The sequence below is a fragment of the Coffea arabica genome, chromosome 6c (genome assembly GCF_036785885.1).
Source record: "Coffea arabica cultivar ET-39 chromosome 6c, Coffea Arabica ET-39 HiFi, whole genome shotgun sequence".
NCBI classification, from domain to species: domain Eukaryota; kingdom Viridiplantae; phylum Streptophyta; class Magnoliopsida; order Gentianales; family Rubiaceae; genus Coffea; species Coffea arabica.
In genome coordinates, this window is record NC_092320.1 from 1,090,440 (window position 1) to 1,108,505 (window position 18,066).

The 18,066-nt window shown below is 37.8% G+C and overlaps 2 protein-coding genes across 9 annotated transcripts; both read right to left on the minus strand.

The window, feature by feature from the left end:
• Positions 1-928: 928 nt before the first annotated feature.
• LOC113691368 (MACPF domain-containing protein CAD1) lies at positions 929-8,393 on the minus strand. 3 transcript variants are annotated; one of them, XM_072051801.1, is made up of 10 exons: positions 8,080-8,393; positions 7,374-7,832; positions 6,046-6,284; positions 5,751-5,946; positions 5,504-5,587; positions 4,671-4,854; positions 4,385-4,548; positions 2,491-3,938; positions 1,709-2,280; positions 929-1,487 (listed from the first exon to the last, which is right to left on the minus strand). In XM_072051801.1, exons 2-8 carry the CDS (start codon positions 7,629-7,631, stop codon positions 3,309-3,311), a joined length of 1,755 nt encoding a protein of 584 aa, XP_071907902.1. In that variant the 5' UTR covers positions 7,632-7,832; positions 8,080-8,393; the 3' UTR covers positions 929-1,487; positions 1,709-2,280; positions 2,491-3,308. The 3 variants fall into 3 exon arrangements, with proteins under 3 accessions (XP_071907902.1, XP_027065277.1, XP_071907903.1); XM_027209476.2 differs by having other exon boundaries at positions 1,709-2,285; XM_072051802.1 differs by lacking the exon at positions 8,080-8,393 and having other exon boundaries at positions 1,709-2,285; positions 6,046-6,299; positions 7,374-7,500.
• Positions 8,394-9,951: 1,558 nt separating this feature from the next.
• Positions 9,952-15,488, minus strand: LOC113691370 (serine/threonine-protein kinase STY13). 6 transcript variants are annotated; one of them, XM_027209482.2, is made up of 7 exons: positions 15,077-15,473; positions 13,686-14,151; positions 13,019-13,151; positions 12,575-12,770; positions 11,923-12,047; positions 11,345-11,503; positions 9,952-10,447 (listed from the first exon to the last, which is right to left on the minus strand). In XM_027209482.2, the coding sequence occupies exons 2-7, from the start codon at positions 13,901-13,903 to the stop codon at positions 10,157-10,159; spliced, it is 1,122 nt and encodes a 373-aa protein (XP_027065283.2). In that variant the 5' UTR covers positions 13,904-14,151; positions 15,077-15,473; the 3' UTR covers positions 9,952-10,156. The 6 variants fall into 6 exon arrangements, 5 of the variants coding, with proteins under 5 accessions (XP_027065283.2, XP_027065286.2, XP_027065285.2 ...); XR_011815599.1 differs by adding an exon at positions 10,623-10,775 and having other exon boundaries at positions 10,345-10,447; positions 13,686-15,488; XM_027209485.2 differs by having other exon boundaries at positions 9,952-10,390; positions 11,450-11,503; positions 13,686-15,483.
• Between the last annotated feature and the right edge of the window lie 2,578 nt (positions 15,489-18,066).

The following is an 18,066-nucleotide window of genomic DNA, read 5'->3' on the forward strand; positions in this document are numbered from 1 at the left end:
TTTAACTTTTTTGTTAGATTTCGCATTTATAAGTATGACTTGTAGAAAATTAGATTCAAATTTAGATGTATTAGGGTTTTAAAAATATTATATAAGTGATAAAAATTTTATAAATTGTAAAAATAAAATCAAACTGCTTGGATAATTAAATGTTATATTTGCATAAGAAATAATACAATAATCATAATAATGATAATACAATAATATTGGTGTAATAAAACTGCCATTAATTTAAATATTTACTTATAATGCCCAAAGAGCCTAATTACCAATTTTTTCTTCTCGCGCTCAAATATAACATTAACCCGCATGCGAGCTAACCTTGAAATAGAAAAAACACATAATCCCGCTTGCGGGTTTCAGGAGTATTCGGATATTCTCATATGCACCTATGCAAATCGAACCAACCGGATATCTTTTCCGTATCCCATTTTTTTAAATAAAAATCTTATAAATTTGAAAAATAAAATCAAATTTAGATGTATTAGGGTTTTAAAAATATTATATAAATCAAGTTTCTATTATTGTTGTTAAGCTTAATTAATCATATCAGATGCCATTATGTAACTAAACGGTAGTAAATAACCCCAACTACTTGGGATATATCTGTAATTTTGGCCCTGATGACGTCAGAAAAGGGGCCCAATTTTTTATCAAGGGAGGTAAGTGAAATTTTGAGAACCTCAGGGGATGTCAGTGAAAGTGTCAGAAACCTCAGGGGAGGTTTCTGAAATTATCCCATAAAAATACCTTCTCACACATGAAAATAATATTTTAATCTGATTTGGACTGGATTGTTACCACAAAATCAAAAGCAAGGGAGGTAAGTGAAATTTTGAGAACCTCAGGGGATGTCAGTGAAAGTGTCAGAAACCTCAGGGGAGGTTTCTGAAATTATCCCAATTAAATAATCTCAACTCCTAAGCAATGGAACCAAAACAGAGGAACCTCCTCAAATAATCCTTCAAGCAGTAGAAAAAGTTAAATTTCCTTTTACACAGCACGGCAGCTATTACAGAAGCATAAAACGAACCACTCCACCCAAACGGAGCCAAAACATGCTATTAAACTTGTCACACTCCTTTTATCTTGTCAAAATAATTTATAAGAAAATCAAACCCATCTGAATTCTCAACCGCAAATGAACGCTCGTTCAGCTGGAAAGACTTTATTCTAATGCCTAGGCTTTGAAGGATCCCGAACGCACCACCAACAGAGAGAGAGGATGCACAACGGAGGGAGGGACTAATAAACACCGTAACCAGCAGCAGCAACAACACTAGTATGATGCTCAGTTTTCTGCCAAAACCCGCATCATTCTTGAAAACTGAAGAAGCAACGTATCTGATAGGCCCTGTCCACCCCGAAACATTAACTGCTAGTTGTAGTACTATCCCATTTTGATCTTTCTGGGAAATCGATTGCCGCAAGAGGTAAAGATTTTGAAGCGATGCGGAAGAGCTACCACCACCACAACAATCCCATCCCTACATTTTTTTAGTTGTATTTAATGAATCAGAGAGAGCATTCTATAACTTTTTTTTTTCTTTGGTTTTTTTTTAATCCAACAGAAGAACGATAATTTGTTCGGTTCTGTATATATATATTTTTTTCTGAGTGACCGCGATAATTAACTAATCAAGTCAAGGCTGGCCAATTGAACTGAAGCTAAAAAAAAAAGGAAAAAAAAAAAAGTAGTAGCAAATACCTTGATGATAGTCATCGCCTTCCATCTTGGTGGAGGAGGGATGTTGAGAGTTGTCTTAGCAGCAGCAGGAATGGTTCTTCTGCGAAATTTGTCGCTAAACTTTGGCACAAATTTAGATTTGAAGAATTTGAGGGGGTTGGGCCAGACTGAAGGTTTGTGTTTAGATTTGACACGGATGACGACTGAGGAAAGCTTCAGGCGCAGTGAAAATCGGAACAACTTGCGAGCAGCAGCATTCGCCGGTGGCGGCAAGGCCTTGGTTGCCTTGAGCCCGAAAGCCAAGTCATCGGCCTTCTTGGCTTCTATTTCCACTTTCCATGCTCGCTGCTTCTGCTTCATGTTCTTCATCCTAGTCTGCCCCACTCTGATAACGGCTCCTAATAATAATAACAACAATCATAACCTTTTATCTTTATCGCAGAGGGAATGGACGACGACCCGTCGGTCTCGTTTAAGTTCGTGTACCTCTGCAAAAGAAACTCAAATATACCAAGTATTTGTTTATAGGCCCGACTTAACGCGGCCCAGTTCGCACTTCTTGCTGGCCTCCCAATTCCTTGTTGCCCGTTAACCTTAGCTGGTCCAAAGAAAAACAATTAGTAACCAGGGATATTTTGAGGAGTCGCTACCTCACTGTCACTCCTACGAGAATTTTTTTTTTCGAAAACGATAAACCTAATCTATCCTATACTAAGGGGAAGGGGGTGGGCCTAAAGAGGCCAAAGAATAAGTCGGAGGGAACTGAACCACCACCGGACCAGACGGGTGCACAGCACACCTACCTGAATTTTTTTGGAGACAAACCACTGAAATGTGACATTTTTGGTGGGAGGCAATGTTCGACATTTTTGGTGGGAGGCAAGGTTCGAACGTTGCCTCCCACCCCACCAAAGAGGAACCTTGCCTCTGAGCCAAAGGCCAGTGAACTACGAGGTTTTTCTCTCTGGTTTGTTGTTTTGATAGGTTTATTAGACATCCGGGCTCAACAAAAAGATCAAGTTTCTGCTGAAATGAAAGCAGTTTCGACGAATTGACTAGTAATGATACACAATTTGGTGGTACGTGCACGTTTGCCTCTGGTACACACACATTTGAATTTGAATGACGATACACACGCTCTGGTTTTCTGCGTTACAAGCATTTGAACGAACCTTCTGCTTCCTCTACCTCGTAAAACCTTCCAAACTGTTCAAACAGAAACAACATAACTTTTTCCAGGTTGTATCACTAACGAGTAGTAGTACAGAATTAACAAAACCGTCCAGATTTGGGAGACCTCCCGTCTGGAGAGGCCGTGAACTCCCACGTCCCCACGAGTCTACCTTTTGAGGGTGACCAAGTAAGGTAGACTTACTTAACTGGACAAATTACAATTAATACTAGCTACAGAGCTCGCATGGGGATGACTCACAAGATAGGAAGCTGGTGCAAAATTGCGAAATCAACTTACACAACACAGGACAACCCCAGGAGGAAAAATCTCTCTGTTGCATCATGTCACGAAGCAAGTTCCCTTGCAAGATGACCCCGAACCGTGTACACAACGCAAAACCATCTAATGAAAATTGCCGCGTAAAGTTGACCTCTGAAGAAGGGTGGCTCAATAATTCAGCAAAGAATATTTTAGCCTCAACACAACTCTCCCTTTCTCTACCCCAAGCTTTCCTCCTGTAACCAGCCAATGACCTGGAGGATCTTCTGGTCCCTTGCACATCTCTGTTGTGTCCACAAATTTTGCCAACTTGTTGCCAGCTAACGTCTCCCCTGAACCTGAAGTCAAATCCCTGCTGTTACTTCCTGTCGCAACCTGCTTCCTCAATTTTTCATTTGGGGCATGATCCCATAATGATCTTCGTACGGTGCATCCCGGAAGCCGTGAATATAAAAGCTTCATATGCAGCACATTCCGTGAACCAAAATCCCACACCCCAAGCTGTGCTCCAGTGACTACATACACGCCTGAGAAATCACCTATGAACGTTTCAGGGCTCTCTACTGGTGCAGTGCTCACATGCGAAAAGTTCTTCCACTTCACAGGCTCAAACCATCTACTATCTTGTTCTTCAGGACCCTGCCACTTTGGAGCGCCAATTGCCACGTGTGACTCCCAGTATGGCTGGAGGATCTTAGGAAGAGATGCCAGATGTTGAAGGTTAATACACAGGCGATTCTGCTTGGATCCTTCCAGATGAAGCCGCATGCCTGTCACAGGCTTCCGTCCCACTGATACCTGCATTACGTTTATCTAAGATACATCACTGGGGATCTAAGGGTACATCAAAAAGGCACTAGCAGTAGTCAACAAACCATAACTATTATAATGCAGATTGCAATTTGTAGCGTTTAATAGATGTTCTGTTCCATTATTAAGTTCCTTCTCTAGATGTAAGGGGGAGGAAAAGTTAAGTCACCTGGAAAAGATTACAGAGTCTTATTGAATATTGTGAAAACCACTATGATAAGATGACCAGTTGTGGCATAAGCATAAGCAGTAATATCTGTCCTGGCTGCTTTTCGAACAGATTTTGAAACTTTCAAAACATCTTATTTAAATTGATATAGAGAGGTAAAACTTTGCAAATTAGTCGGCATCAGAACTAGAAGCTAGCTGAACTTTTTCTCACACCAAGTCACTCCATAATAGTTTTAAGTTTTACATTGGACATGCTCACGTACTTGCACCGGGCTGACATAAAGCTTTTGCCCCATCATGCTAAACTGCAGAGATGGGCAAACAGGTTCCTTTCTTGATTGACCTGGAAGCCTGTCCTGCAGAGGGGCCCATGTTCGAGGGACCTGAAACTCTAGAAAATATCTCAGCTCTTCAATCTGAGGTTTGTCTGCATACAATAGCCAAAACTGGTATCATTAGCTATAACAAGAAATCACTTGCTAGCAACAGTTTCTGACAGCTGTTCCAGCACATGAGGAGCAAAAACTTTTAAAAGGTAAAATGCCTTACAGTCCAGGTAGAGATCTATAGCTCGTGTTAAATGCTCCTTTCCTCTAACCCCATCAAGAAGGAGTGAAATTGGATAAAACTGCATCTCAATAACATCTGGAGAGGATTGAACTGTTCTTGCCCATTGAGTATGACTTTGTTCAAGATCATCCCCTCCCCTTCGTCTGAAGATGACTGTAACATCCTGCATCAAATATATTTGAAAATTTTGATGTTAACCATTGTTAATCATTTTAGAGGCCACACAATATGTAATTTGCAATCAAAATAAGGAAATAATGTGGATTCAACAAAAGAAAATTCTCTCTCTCTGCCTCCCCCCCCCCCCCAACAATGAATTCTTATTTTGCCATCTTTCAGAAATTTGTCCATGCATCATTAATTACACTTAGACGAACTAAAGTTGATTTAGTCATATAATAGCTACAGACCTCAATATGCATAATTATCACCTCTTTTCATCAAATATACTCACCGCCTTGAAGGTCTACCAGTTCATCCCCAACAACATCATTGACCATACAGATACAGATAGCATGAAGGTGTTAAACTTCCTAAGACTGCTCATGATTATGCTGAATTAGCAAGCATGTGACAATCTAGATGCAATACGAGAAGATTGGATTGTCAAGGCTTTCCTTGCTACAAATTACTATTAGCAATTAAAAAGTGATTGTAGAAGACTTGGACTTTGATAATGTAGCTAATTTCTTCATTTCAGGCAATTGGCAGATGCAACATAGTGGAAGTGTCAAAATACATAATTCCAAAAAGAAGGGAAGCAGCAATTGCTTCACCATTGCAACCACTGTTTCATGAGATATGCTGCATACCTCTTTTCCATTGCCTGCAAGAATAGGTGTAATACTTGGTTGTGGATATATCCCTTGGCTGTTGAATAAAGAAGGATCATGTCCCTGCAGAATTGTGCGGGAAGGTAATAAGATGGAATATACTTTTCAATCTTTTAAGAAATCGGAAACCAGGCTTCGAAAACAAAAACATAAAGCCTAAAAATAAGATCGAAAAATTGGAAAAGTTGAAAAATTACTACAAAGAAAGATATATACTGGAACTAGCCTTATCCTTGTATTTCAATAAACCTGAACTCGTTAGACTTTCTGCACTCGAGAACCTTTGATTTCCAATGTCTTGGACGTAACTTTTTATTTCCATGGTCGACAAAGATGACGAGTCATGTTGTTTCACATATATAACATCTTTCCCTCCAATAGTTATAGATGTAATAACATGGGTCCCAAAGTTTTCAATGAAGCTGGCAGATACATAGATGGAAAAATGTAAGTCAACATTACAAACCCAGGAAAAAGAAAAAAGAAATTCCATCAATTATAAACAGCACAATATTTCCTACCTAGCCAAGGCTGGTGGATCCCATAATGTTGGTATTGCTCTTCTAGCATTTTGTTGCAATACCATGGAAGATTTCCGGAGTTCAAGCTTTGCAAGAGGAATGAAGAATCCATCTATGGAAAGGGTCTTTGTAGTAGCAGCATCTATGTGCTTAGACCCAGTATAGCTAAATGCGGCATTGAAGCTTCCAAGAGGAGAATGTCCAAATAAATTTGCCCTTCTATTAAAATACTCCACCATCTGCAATCACTTACACTTTACATGCATTAGAAGATTAGAGCCACCATAAGTGCCATCGACCCCCAGATCCATGAAGATAAGCACATACAAAATTACATATTTAACTCATGTACATAGTAGATCCACATTCAGTCCCCTGTAAAGGAAGGAAATGCCAAAGCAGATGGTGTAGACTGGCAGAAAAACTAATAATGTAGTTTGAAAACAACTCAGAATACATTCACTGATTTCTATTACTGTCATTGTCTTCATGATTTCTTCCATTAAAGTTTGCAGATATGATAGACAAGAGGATTGCGACAACTAGCAACCTATGGCAATTAAAATTGAAAAAGGTTGTTCTATGAAACAAACTTGGTGCCTACATGCTGAGACATCATTAAGATGCTTCTGATTTCCAAAGCAATGAAATAAATGTTTGAAACCTAGTGATGCTTCAAAGTCTCACAGACAATTGCTTAATGCAGGACCATATCATTGACATCTAACATAGAGATTCTCCAAGTGGAGAAAACATAGGATAAGGCGGCTTTCATCAGATTACAAGGGAACACATAAGTCAAATTAAACTGAGGCAAATAGAGGCATAGATATCCTAGAACAAGTTCTGAACAATCATATTAATCAAAAGAAGAGCATTTTCCCTTTTTTCATTTTCTCTTGATGACTTGAAGACAGAAATCTAATGAAGCATATACACTTGAAAAGCAAAACACGTGCAACCAATTGGATCATAGCAAAGCCATTTAATCATAGATTGATGCTGCAGAACAGGTTTGAGTGAAAGAAAAGAAAAGAGGATTATCCACGCAGAATCTGGTAGTCTCACCATTGAGCTCTGTTCTAATAGAGAAGTAAGCGTATAAGCAATAGTGAAGGTTATTCAATAATTATTGTGGAGTCAAATGAAAAGTAAGAGCAGAAGGCGACATTCGAGATATGGGGGTCAGACGGTTACCTGAAATACAAAACTAAGACAACTACTGTAGAACTCTCCTCGATAGGAGCAGCGAAGGGGAGTAAGAATTGGAAAATAGAGAAGCATGATGATTGATGAGCAGTAGGGGTGGTGGTGGTAGTAGTAGTTACCTCATCATAAGTGCAAACACCAGAGGCATGACGGGCAGCAGGCTCAGAAAAGGTCTTGATATCCCTGGAAACACTGGGGACAACTAAGTTATCATACAAACAGAGATCCCTGGTATTGCCCTCGTCGATCTCTACTACAGTGGCGCCTGAAACTCCCTTGCAGTAAAGCAATCTGGTATCAAAGTTGACATCAAAGCCCCTGCCCAAGGCATGCACGGCACTGATAGCAGTATGTAAAGCTGCTGCATTTTCCTCCATTTCAATTTCATCACCCAAGAAAGAGCTCCGCACCGCTCCGCCCACTAGAGGCTAGAGTCGTCTCTCACAGAGCAGTAGAGAGCTCCAACACAATCCAATCCGTACCAGGTCAACCCCACGACCTACCCACCAAAAAAGTTGAAAAAGAGTGTCCAGTCCAAAGCCCAAATTGCATCTAATAATTTGCAGTTGAATCACCACCTGAAAGATTTATTTATTTTGCTATTATTATTATTTATTTGATTGAAGACAAGAGCGCAAGTGTAAGGAACCCAGAGAAAGTAATGGAGTGCAATCAAGAATTTAAGGGAAAGTTTACATATAAACTTAGTGGATCAGACAAAATCAACCAGCCTTGCCCTTGCGTACTACAAGCAGAAAGCTTTCTTTTTATACATACACATATTTTTTGGGTTCTAAATAGTATTGGACTAAGAGGAGTTATTACCAAGAAAGATTTTTGAGGCCGGAAAAAAGGTCTAAAGCATCATCTTCCAATCATCAATACTGTATGATCCTCTGGTCATAGAACTTTCTCCGAGTGTCCGTATCGACCCCTACCGGCTGGCTAACTTTGGGGTGAAATGCAGAGACACACCCCAGGCAAACCAACAAAATTCTCCCTGATCAACGATCCTTGTTCTTCTTCTTCTTCTTGTCGTTGGTCGTCTTCTTCATATGTGCACCTATCTGACTGACACCTCTGGGCTGGGCTTTGACTCACACCTCTCAGTTACTTTTAGGTTGTTATCTACCACTATGTACGTGTGTCTTTACATATTCTCAAGTACCAAAATACTGGTATTTTGACCCGTGCGTTTTAACTTTTAAAGCATAACGATGGCAAAAAATTATTTTTGCAACATAAAAATTAAAATCCTACAATTTTTTAAGAAGTATTATTTTTGCAACATAAAAAAGGTATTAAAAACAGTTTAGTCTAATGTGTTAATTATTTTCAGTACCGAGTTAATTTTTAATTCCCATCCATAAAAAAAAAAAAAAAAGAAGGTACTATGGGATCATAAGAAAATTTTATGTATGATTACTTATACAGATAATTTCAAGTTGAATTTTATTTATCTATTATAGGTCAATATCTCATAAAATTGTGCATAGAATAATTTGATCCGTAAAAAAATAAAATAGAAACAATATAATCTTAGACATCTTTATTAATAACCGATAAAAGAGATTTGAGTCAAACCTAAAATCTAATATTTATAATATTGAAACAAATTAAATTTAATTCAATTGCAATAATTATTGATTGATTTTGCATAATTACTATAGTTGATGTTTGGTTCGTTGGTATTTTCGAAATGGGATATAAGAAATTTTTACTAGTTAAATGTATTAGTATAAACTAATTAATAATTTCTATTAGTAAACATGTATAATTATTAGGATAATTGATAATATCAATTATATTACATATACTAATATACATTATATAATACATATAACTAATAATATCATTATTATAACTTTGTAACTAATTAAATTAAAAATTATATATATAATTAAATTTAATTATACAAATATTATATATAAATATATAATATATAAATATTAATTATACTAATATATTATATAATTCAAACACCATTCCTAATAAGACACACCAAAATACTCACACATCAGTACTTTTTTTTCTTCATCAACCACACAAGACACCTGTTTCCCCTCTTTCCCCATTCCTTCTATTTTCCCCCACAACCTATTCCCCCGACCAAATTGCAACCTGTCATTTTCCCTACTTTACATAAATATTCTCTCTTACATTTCCTACTGCGACCTTAAAATTCTAAAATATTCTTACGGTGCTCATGAACAACAAATGGAATAAGTGCCTAAACGATTGACCTTAAAATTTTAAAAGACAAAAAGAGGAAGACGGGCATTTTTTAAACTACCATGAAGATGAGATTCAAAAGCTTTCTTATCCGATGTTGTAAGCTTGCTTGGGCCTGGGCCCTCCGATGTTTGTTCTGCTTTCCCCTCCGCTGGGCCTGAATTCAGGCCCTTAACAATCAGCAGAGGACTCAACTCCGACTTCAACATTTTTGGTTTTTGACTTTTCTTCCGCCAATTTTATCGAACAGGGAGGATAAGCTTAGGAGTTTATACAATGAGGCCCCTTTTATACCGTGTAGTAGCACTAGCAAGATCAGATAACCCCCCAACACCCCCCCCCCCCTCTCAAAGAAAACCGGAACATTTCCCCATCAACCAGCCACATAACCGCCGTGCATCAGTGCTAATTTGGCCAGCAAGCATTTTCAAACAACAGCACCGCTTCAAGTGGAATCAAGTGGCCTGAGCTTAGAAATAGTCATTCATCTATATATATTTTTCCTCAACAAGTTTGCAGATAATTACAGATTGTATTAGATACTTGTCAAGCTTGTCCTTCTAATGAATCAAGACTGCATAACGATTCTACTTCTGCTTCAAAAACCTGCAAGGCTTGCTTTCTTTTCCATTGTCGAAACAGGTCAAAAAGCATCTAGGCAATCACTCGGTTACTGTGAGTTTCTTGCCTTCTTTGCAGCAAAGAGCTGACGCAGAAAGGCAAATTTCCCTCTAGCTCGCGCAGAAAGTTCTGTAATACTGCCATTACTTGTAACTGTTGCTTCATTGGACCGGGCTTCCTGCAAAGATGGTTCTGGTGGCGGCAGTGCAAAGAGAAATTCGTTCAGCATCCTGATGATTTGGCTGAAGCTAGGTCGCAGATTGGGATCCTCAACCCAGCATGACTGCATAATGAAAGCGAGATCAGGGGAAATGTCTTCTGGAATGGAAGGCCTCTCTTGCTGCATGTTCAATGCAATACATGATGAATATCAGACACTAACGTAACACGGTGATTTCTTTCACCAAGAAGAGAAAACAGCGAACACACGCAAACAACCTAAAACTGATTGGATGCTTTAAAATACATAAAATGTTCCAAGGGTGGCACTGAGTCGAACCAAAACTGCAACTTACATGGTATCGCAATAGGTTTGCACACCACGATCACGTAATTTTCTGAACCATACAAGAGACTGACATGTTTTGTCATGAAAACAAAATTTGTGGTGGCTTAGCTTGCATAAGTTGCAGCATCATGCCATGTGGAGGGGAGACCATTTGAATCAGCTGAATCACACCAACAAGACTCACAAATTCCAGTAAACTTTCAAGCTAATTAGGTTGCAGAAGATTGGCCATTTAACAACGTAGCAAGACAAACATGGTCCACATATACACATCAGAAATGATCATACCACATGTATCAAGTAAAAAGCTCCAATGTCTTAAAAGCAAATGCTTGCTCATAGAACTGCTATAACCAGAAAGTCAGTTGTAAAATGAACACAGCGCATGGCAAAAGGTGGTGAAACTTTCAACAAACCAATGAACTCATTAATTGGCAAGCATACCTGGAGCAGTTACTAGTAAGATGCATTACCCAGGTATGACCCACTCACAAGAGCATTGAATGCTGACTCAACCAAAGAATCAACTACAGCATACCAACAAAGTATACAAAAGTGGCTTTGACAAGAAAATTGTATAGATTGATTGAAATACGACAAGTTTCCTTGACAAGCATTTTAGAAAATGAATTCAGGAAAAAGTAGTACTTCATTATCCGTAGGAAAGTTAATCCAGAAAAATAAGAAACAGTAAGAATTGAACACAAAGACCATCGATAGTTAATGCACCTTAAAAGCAGCAGCATAAGCAGCCTGCAAATTTGACATTCCTTCAAACGGCATACGGTTCGTCAGTAGTTCCCAAAAAACAATCCCAAAACTGTAAACATCTACCTTATTATTGTAATGCTTCTTCTCTCCCTGACGCAGGGTAACAGTGCTGTACAACTGCAACAAGAAGTTTTGATGGTTGAAGAAAAGCACTTGATAATGGAATGCAAAAAGTCAAACATGTTGCAAGCATATACATGCACCTCTCATACCGATCAGTAACAAAGGACAGCACCCAAAAATTAAAAAAAAATAAATAAATAAATAAAAGAGGAAGAAATGAAAGAGAGAATAAAATCATTTATTTGCAAAGCTAGCAGAAGGCCCACAATAAGGCCGTTGAAGATCATGATAAAAGTGGTCAACAGAGAAAAAAGACCTGTTAGGGCTCCTCATTGTCATACCAATAGTTGAGAGAGATGTGAAATAACTAAAAGAATGAAATAATCTTCTTCATTGGATCAATTTGGAAGTCAGCTCCAGAAAACTTGTCCTCAGATAAAGGGCAAACTAAAGCGAAAAAAAGTTGAACAAACCTCGGGGGCCATCCAACGATATGTCCCTGTTTCTGCAGTCATCATTTCGGTTACAGATTCTTCCCTTGCAAGGCCAAAATCTGCTAGCTTCACAGACTGCTGATTGGCCGTAAGCAACAAGTTATCTGCATATATAATTTCCCTGATATATTCATCATTGGTAAAAGCAGAAATAAAAGCTACACCAAAAGATTGCCAGTGCAAACCAGAAAAAAGGGTCCGCAAACAGTCTGATCTCATCACATAAAAGCAAAGTACCAGCTTAAACCGGACTCAATTCAAGAACCACATTATGCAAGTCCTAGATTGGCACTCTTCATTTAGATAGCAAGCCCTCAACATAAATACCTAAACAACGGACGTGAAAGGGGAAATGAAAGAAATCATGTTCACTGTCTTAAAGAGTTATTTAGCTATCAAGTAGAGACACCATTAGACAAAGCATTTGCCCCCATTTAGGAAAATCATGTTCAATGTCTTAAGAGTGATTTAGATATCAAGTAGAGACACCATTAGACAAAGAATTTGCCCCCAATATGCGGGTGCACTTAAAGGAACAAGAAGAGGTATTATTTATAAAATTTATTCACATGACAACAAGTGGTTACAATAGAAACAAAAGTCTTGTACAGATCAGCAAGCCATGAGATACCAGGTTTAAGATCTCTATGGATAATCCCATTAGCATGTAAACAATCCATAGCTCGAGCAATGTCAACGGCATAATTTAGTGCCACATGAAGATCCAACTGCTTTGGACGGATGCTGACCAAATACTTCCGAAGTGACATGCCTGGTAATAGCTCTGTAACTAACACCATCAAGGGATCTTTACACGCTCCAATAAACTGCAAAGGCAAATAAATGTTAAACGGTAACTAGTTACGAATTCATAGAAGTGGAAATTGACATGAATCTGTGCTTACAAGTTACATAATAGACTGAAATCTCAACAATTACAGATACTACATAAGAGCAACACTCGTTAAGAAAACCAACTAACAGCACAAAGACTGGCTAAAAAACTCAATTCGATGGAACCAGCTTGGTGGCTCTTAAGCCTTCAAAATTAAAATGCAATAACCAAAGTACTCACCTTCACAAGATTTTCATGCTTAACTCTTGACATCATTGTCACTTCTCGGGCAAAACGACCTTCAAGTGCAGTCCTTTCTTCAGAATTGTTGCCATGATTGAGGACCTTTATGGCAACAATTCGATCTCCATACCTGCGTGAATGTAGCAGATTTTCAAAACAACCAAGACAAATGCACACATCAAAAAGCAAATTCCTTAATCTGATTGGCAAGCTCCCAGGATTTGAAACGGTAACCACTTTTCTGGAAGGGCACAACCAGTTTTACTGAAATGCATGTCTGAGTTTTCCTTGACTATTAGTTCCCCTTGACTATGACATAAACCTAACTAGGAACCAATAAAGCAGTATCCTCCTATAAGAGTTCAAACATTTGGTCGCGAGAATGCTACTGAATTCTCCAAACACTAAAAATCATGAAGTAATTGCACCCTGATGAGCAGAAGAAAATTGCTCCCACCTTAATATCATAGATAGTGCACAAAATGCAACATGATGAGCTCACAGATAAAGAAAGAGAGGCATACAGCAAGACAAGCATCGAATGGCAGGATATCCAAATTCTTTCCAATGAGTTAGACATAAACGAACTTTCTCAATAGTGAATGAGAAGCAAAAAATAACTAAATTCATCAAGAAGCTGCAAGTTTGAGTAGATTAGGCATACCTCCCTTGGTAAACTTTTCCATGAGCTCCCTCACCAATCTTTGATCCGATAAAGAGCTGTTTAGGGTCAACGAGAACTTTTTGATCAATACAAAAATGTGGGGAGGTTGCGGTTGTTGTTGATCCATTCCTGGAGGCACCCTCATCTGATTCACAACCGACAACTGGTGTTTCACAGTCCCTCTGTTCTCCTCTGTTATACTTGTCACTGCAACTCATGGTTGCAAAACAATCACTCAGCTAATCCCCGAGTGCTTCATACTAAAAGAGCCTCACATCCAAAAACGCTCAGACCAGCCTCCCTTATCCCAAATTATTACAATCACCACTGTTTTCCCCCCTCCTACCAAACAACCATTTCTCCCCAAACTGAAATTAAAAATCACCCCAATGTATCCTGTAACTAAATTCTGTTGCAGCCAGTCCTCGAGGACACGTATCCGCAATCATCATCTAACCAATTGTGTCTAGCAGTAATTAAAAAAAAAATTTTTTTTTTGGGTCAGTGGTTTATCAAGCCCTGATCAAGGACAAACAAAAGAAGGGACCGACGCATACAATAGAATTGCACCCTTTATGCGGTTTGAGCAATACATCGTCTAGTACAAACAGAAGAACTGTTATATTGCTTCAGCAGAAGATAGTAGTTTTTTTTTTAATATATATTTTAACTAGCAGTCAGTATATGACTAGTATGAGACAGATTTTACACTCTTCAACAGACTACCATTCAACTAGCAGGAGGGAACGAAAACGAAAATTGAGTTTCCAAATAAATCTTATAGAAATTGAAACAAGAGTCCAAAACCAGAAATCGATCAGCAGGCTCAATCTTTATGACCGGAAGATCAGAGCATCAACAGATTTCGCTGGGAAGATAGGATGACCCGTTGTTTTGATATATTTAAGGAAAAAAAAAAACTGATTGGTTGAGAAAATTAAACGTGCACTTGAAGCCCCGGTAAACGTGGTAATTAAGTAAGCACAAATTTTCTTTTCACACTCAGAGAGAGAGAGAGAGAGAGAGAGAGGCAAACCCCTAAACCGAAGCAACAAAGAAAGTGAGGGGAGTGTATGTTTTTTTGAGGAAGACAGAGACGGTGAGAGAAAAGAAAGAAACTTAGCAGTTGCCGATATGTCCCAATATAGGAAAGTATTTATATCCTCAATAGTAGTTTTTGTTTACATAAAAGAGTAGCTCCTCCTCCTCCTGCTGCTGCTTCTGCGTAGAGACTCAAAAAAAAAAAAAAAAAAAAAAAATCTCTTGACAATCTCAAGCCCTAGAATAAAGACCCAACCCACCCACAAGTTAGTTTGCACCAAACCCCCCCGGAAAACTTTTTAAAATTTTTAATTTTAACAAAACCGACAGAGAGAGAGAGAGAGAGTTACGAGAAGAAATCCACCACCCCACCGGCGGCCCCGATGGATTCGGGTGTTGTTGGGCTGAGAGGAGCGGGAAGTAATAATTTTCCAGCCCTTTCCTTACCAGTCGTATGCTATACTCAATAGTCAGTTAGTCAATACTGGGGGATGGCATAGAAAATAGGGAGGGACTAGAACGAAATGGAACGAGGTGCTGACGTCGGCGTGCTCCCAATGGTTTTAGGACACGTGGATTGCGGCGTTACGACTACCGCTACTCTGGTTGCACCGCTGTGCTACTAAGAAGAAGACCAGTTTTATAGGCGGAGGGCCGGCACTAAAAACCCTCGCCTTCCACTCTCTCCATATGTTTGACTCCCCGACTAAATATGATCCATGCAGTAGTAGCGCATGTCGTCCGAGCAACTACACCGGCTTAGCGTGGCAACGAGTCGGGTGACGCCGAGTTAGATTATTGTGTCATTTTTATGTCCGCGTCAAAAGATTTTAACTCAAACCAGACTTGCTAAACTTTCGTGTCTTGTTAACAGATTAATACAAACCAGTCTGTTTAACCTATTAAGCATTTTGGACGACAATAATCCTTGTCAAATAAATCCGTCTGAAACACACCCTAACCTATTTAATCTTGTCTTGTTATTAAAGAGATTTTATTGCCAAGAAACATAATAAAGTCTTCAAATTTTCAAAACCTAAAAGCAGTTCCAAAATTTCAACGCCAAGTTTTAATTCAAAGAAAAATCTAGTGCTATAAAATAGTACATGATAAAACACATAATTTAAGAGTTTTCAAATTTTTTTGGAAAAGAAAAAAAAAACAATGGGGTATTGGTTTTAGCAGTAAAAAAAATTAAAATTGAAACTTAGACTCTAGGTTAAACTCTTACCAAATATAACCTTAGTTACTTCTGTGACTAAGAGTTAGGTCGAAATGTTAATGAATTGTCACCTGCTCGTATCGATACTGCCGTTGTAATAAGAAATATGATTGATTTTCTAAAGTATAAAACATTGGGTTTGGATGCATGATAATTAATTTTAACTTGAATTTAAAATCTAAATTTTGTACATAAAATATATGTCCAAGTTTGAGAGCGTACACATATTATTAGGATATAGAAAATTAATATTAATACATCATTATGCTCATATTGAATATTTTGTTTGTGCATTCTAATAAAAAAAAAATAGATTAGAGGTAGTTAGGAAGATATTTTGATTTGACTCTTGCCATGTATTAGTATGATAAGGATAGTTTATACTCTCTCTCTCTCTATATTTATTTCACCATTATCCGCAAAACAATCCACCGCTGACCGTGTGGTTGAGCCATACCTTTCACTTATCATCTAGAGCCGATTGCAGATTTCCAAATTGGAAAAATCGCGCCAACCGTCTCCTACGTATTGTACATGCCAAATTTTAGTCTCTCAAAATTAAAATAATCGCCCCGCAGGAAGCTTAGCTGATGATTACATGCGGTAATATCTTGTAGGTCACCGGTTCAAATTTTACTGTGCAAAATTGCTATACATCCTTAGGCGAGAGGTTCTGTATAGTCCAGAGGATTAGTCCGACAATGACTGGGATACCCCTATACTGAAAAAAATAATAATAAAATAATTAATTTTAATTTCTAACATGTAGAAAGCACTCATTTTTTTATTTCTTGTCACCTATCACGTAGTTGAAAGGTAATTTTGGCTACTCGCTGAATATTGACCTAATTTCTCATTTATTGCACCATTTCTCCTACTGATTCTCCTTATAAACCATAATTTCGCAAACTTAAATCCATATGACTCATTTTTTTTCTTCCACCACCATCCTTTTCTTCCTCACCCTCTCTATCTTCCTATTCTTTCGTCATTTTCATTCATTCTTTCCATCTCCCTTTCCCTTATCTTCCTCATTTCCATTCCTTTCCTCTACCTAGCCAAGTTGCGACCGAATCTAGTCCTAGAGGAAGGGGATCGAGAGGCATGTGTAAGTAGGAGTGCTCACACTTTGGAAAAAAAATTGAATAAATGATCAATCTAATTTAGATAAAAAATCGGATATTGGTAAAATGAAATTTAGGAAAAAGGATTATGTCCAATCTTAAATTTTGGTAAAACAAATTGGGAATGAATATTAAAATTTGATTCTCAAATTCCTGATTATTGACCAAAATTTCATATTTTAATTAAATATTTTATAAATATCATACTTGCTAATATATCGTATTGTATATTAATGTACTAGTCAATAATGATATAAGTTATAATTTATACTTATAAACAAATATGTGACCTTAAAAATGTATTAATTAACATATTAATAACTTTGATATTGTTGATTTCATATTTAATATACTTAACTAATTTAGATTAAAAAATCAATCTAAAATTCTGGATATTTTACCGAAATAATGGCTATTCGATCAAAATTCAATTATCAAATAAAAATTTGAATAATACTTAGGAAGAAAAAGAAGAAGAGGGGAGGAAAGGGACAAGAAAGAGGAGAGAGAATAGAAGGAAGAGGCATAAGAGGGGGAAGAGGAACGGGAGGAGAAAAGAAGGAAGTGGTGGTAGTGATAAGAGTCTTAGGAGAGTATGGTGATGATGACGATGGATGGTAAAAAGTTGTTGGTAATGGTGGAAGGGAAGAGAGTTAAAAAAGTGAGAGGATAGTGGGGAATGATGATGGGGGGAAGAGGGAGAAGAAAGGGAAGAAAAAATAGGGAAAGTGGCGGAGATGAAAAAAGGGAGAGGAAGAAAGAGAGAGGGGATGATGGATGGGTAAAAGAGGGGAAAGATTTAGCCATTGGCCCTTTATATTTGAACTAATGTAATAAGTAAAATTTTAAATTTGTCCGTCAAAATTGGTCACTAATGTGTCCGTAATTTATTCTGGCAAAAATTTGACTGAAAGACTAGAAATGAACATCTATCTATACGTTAGGAACTAAAATTGATTATTTCAATTTCCATATATATATATAAAGCGCGAAG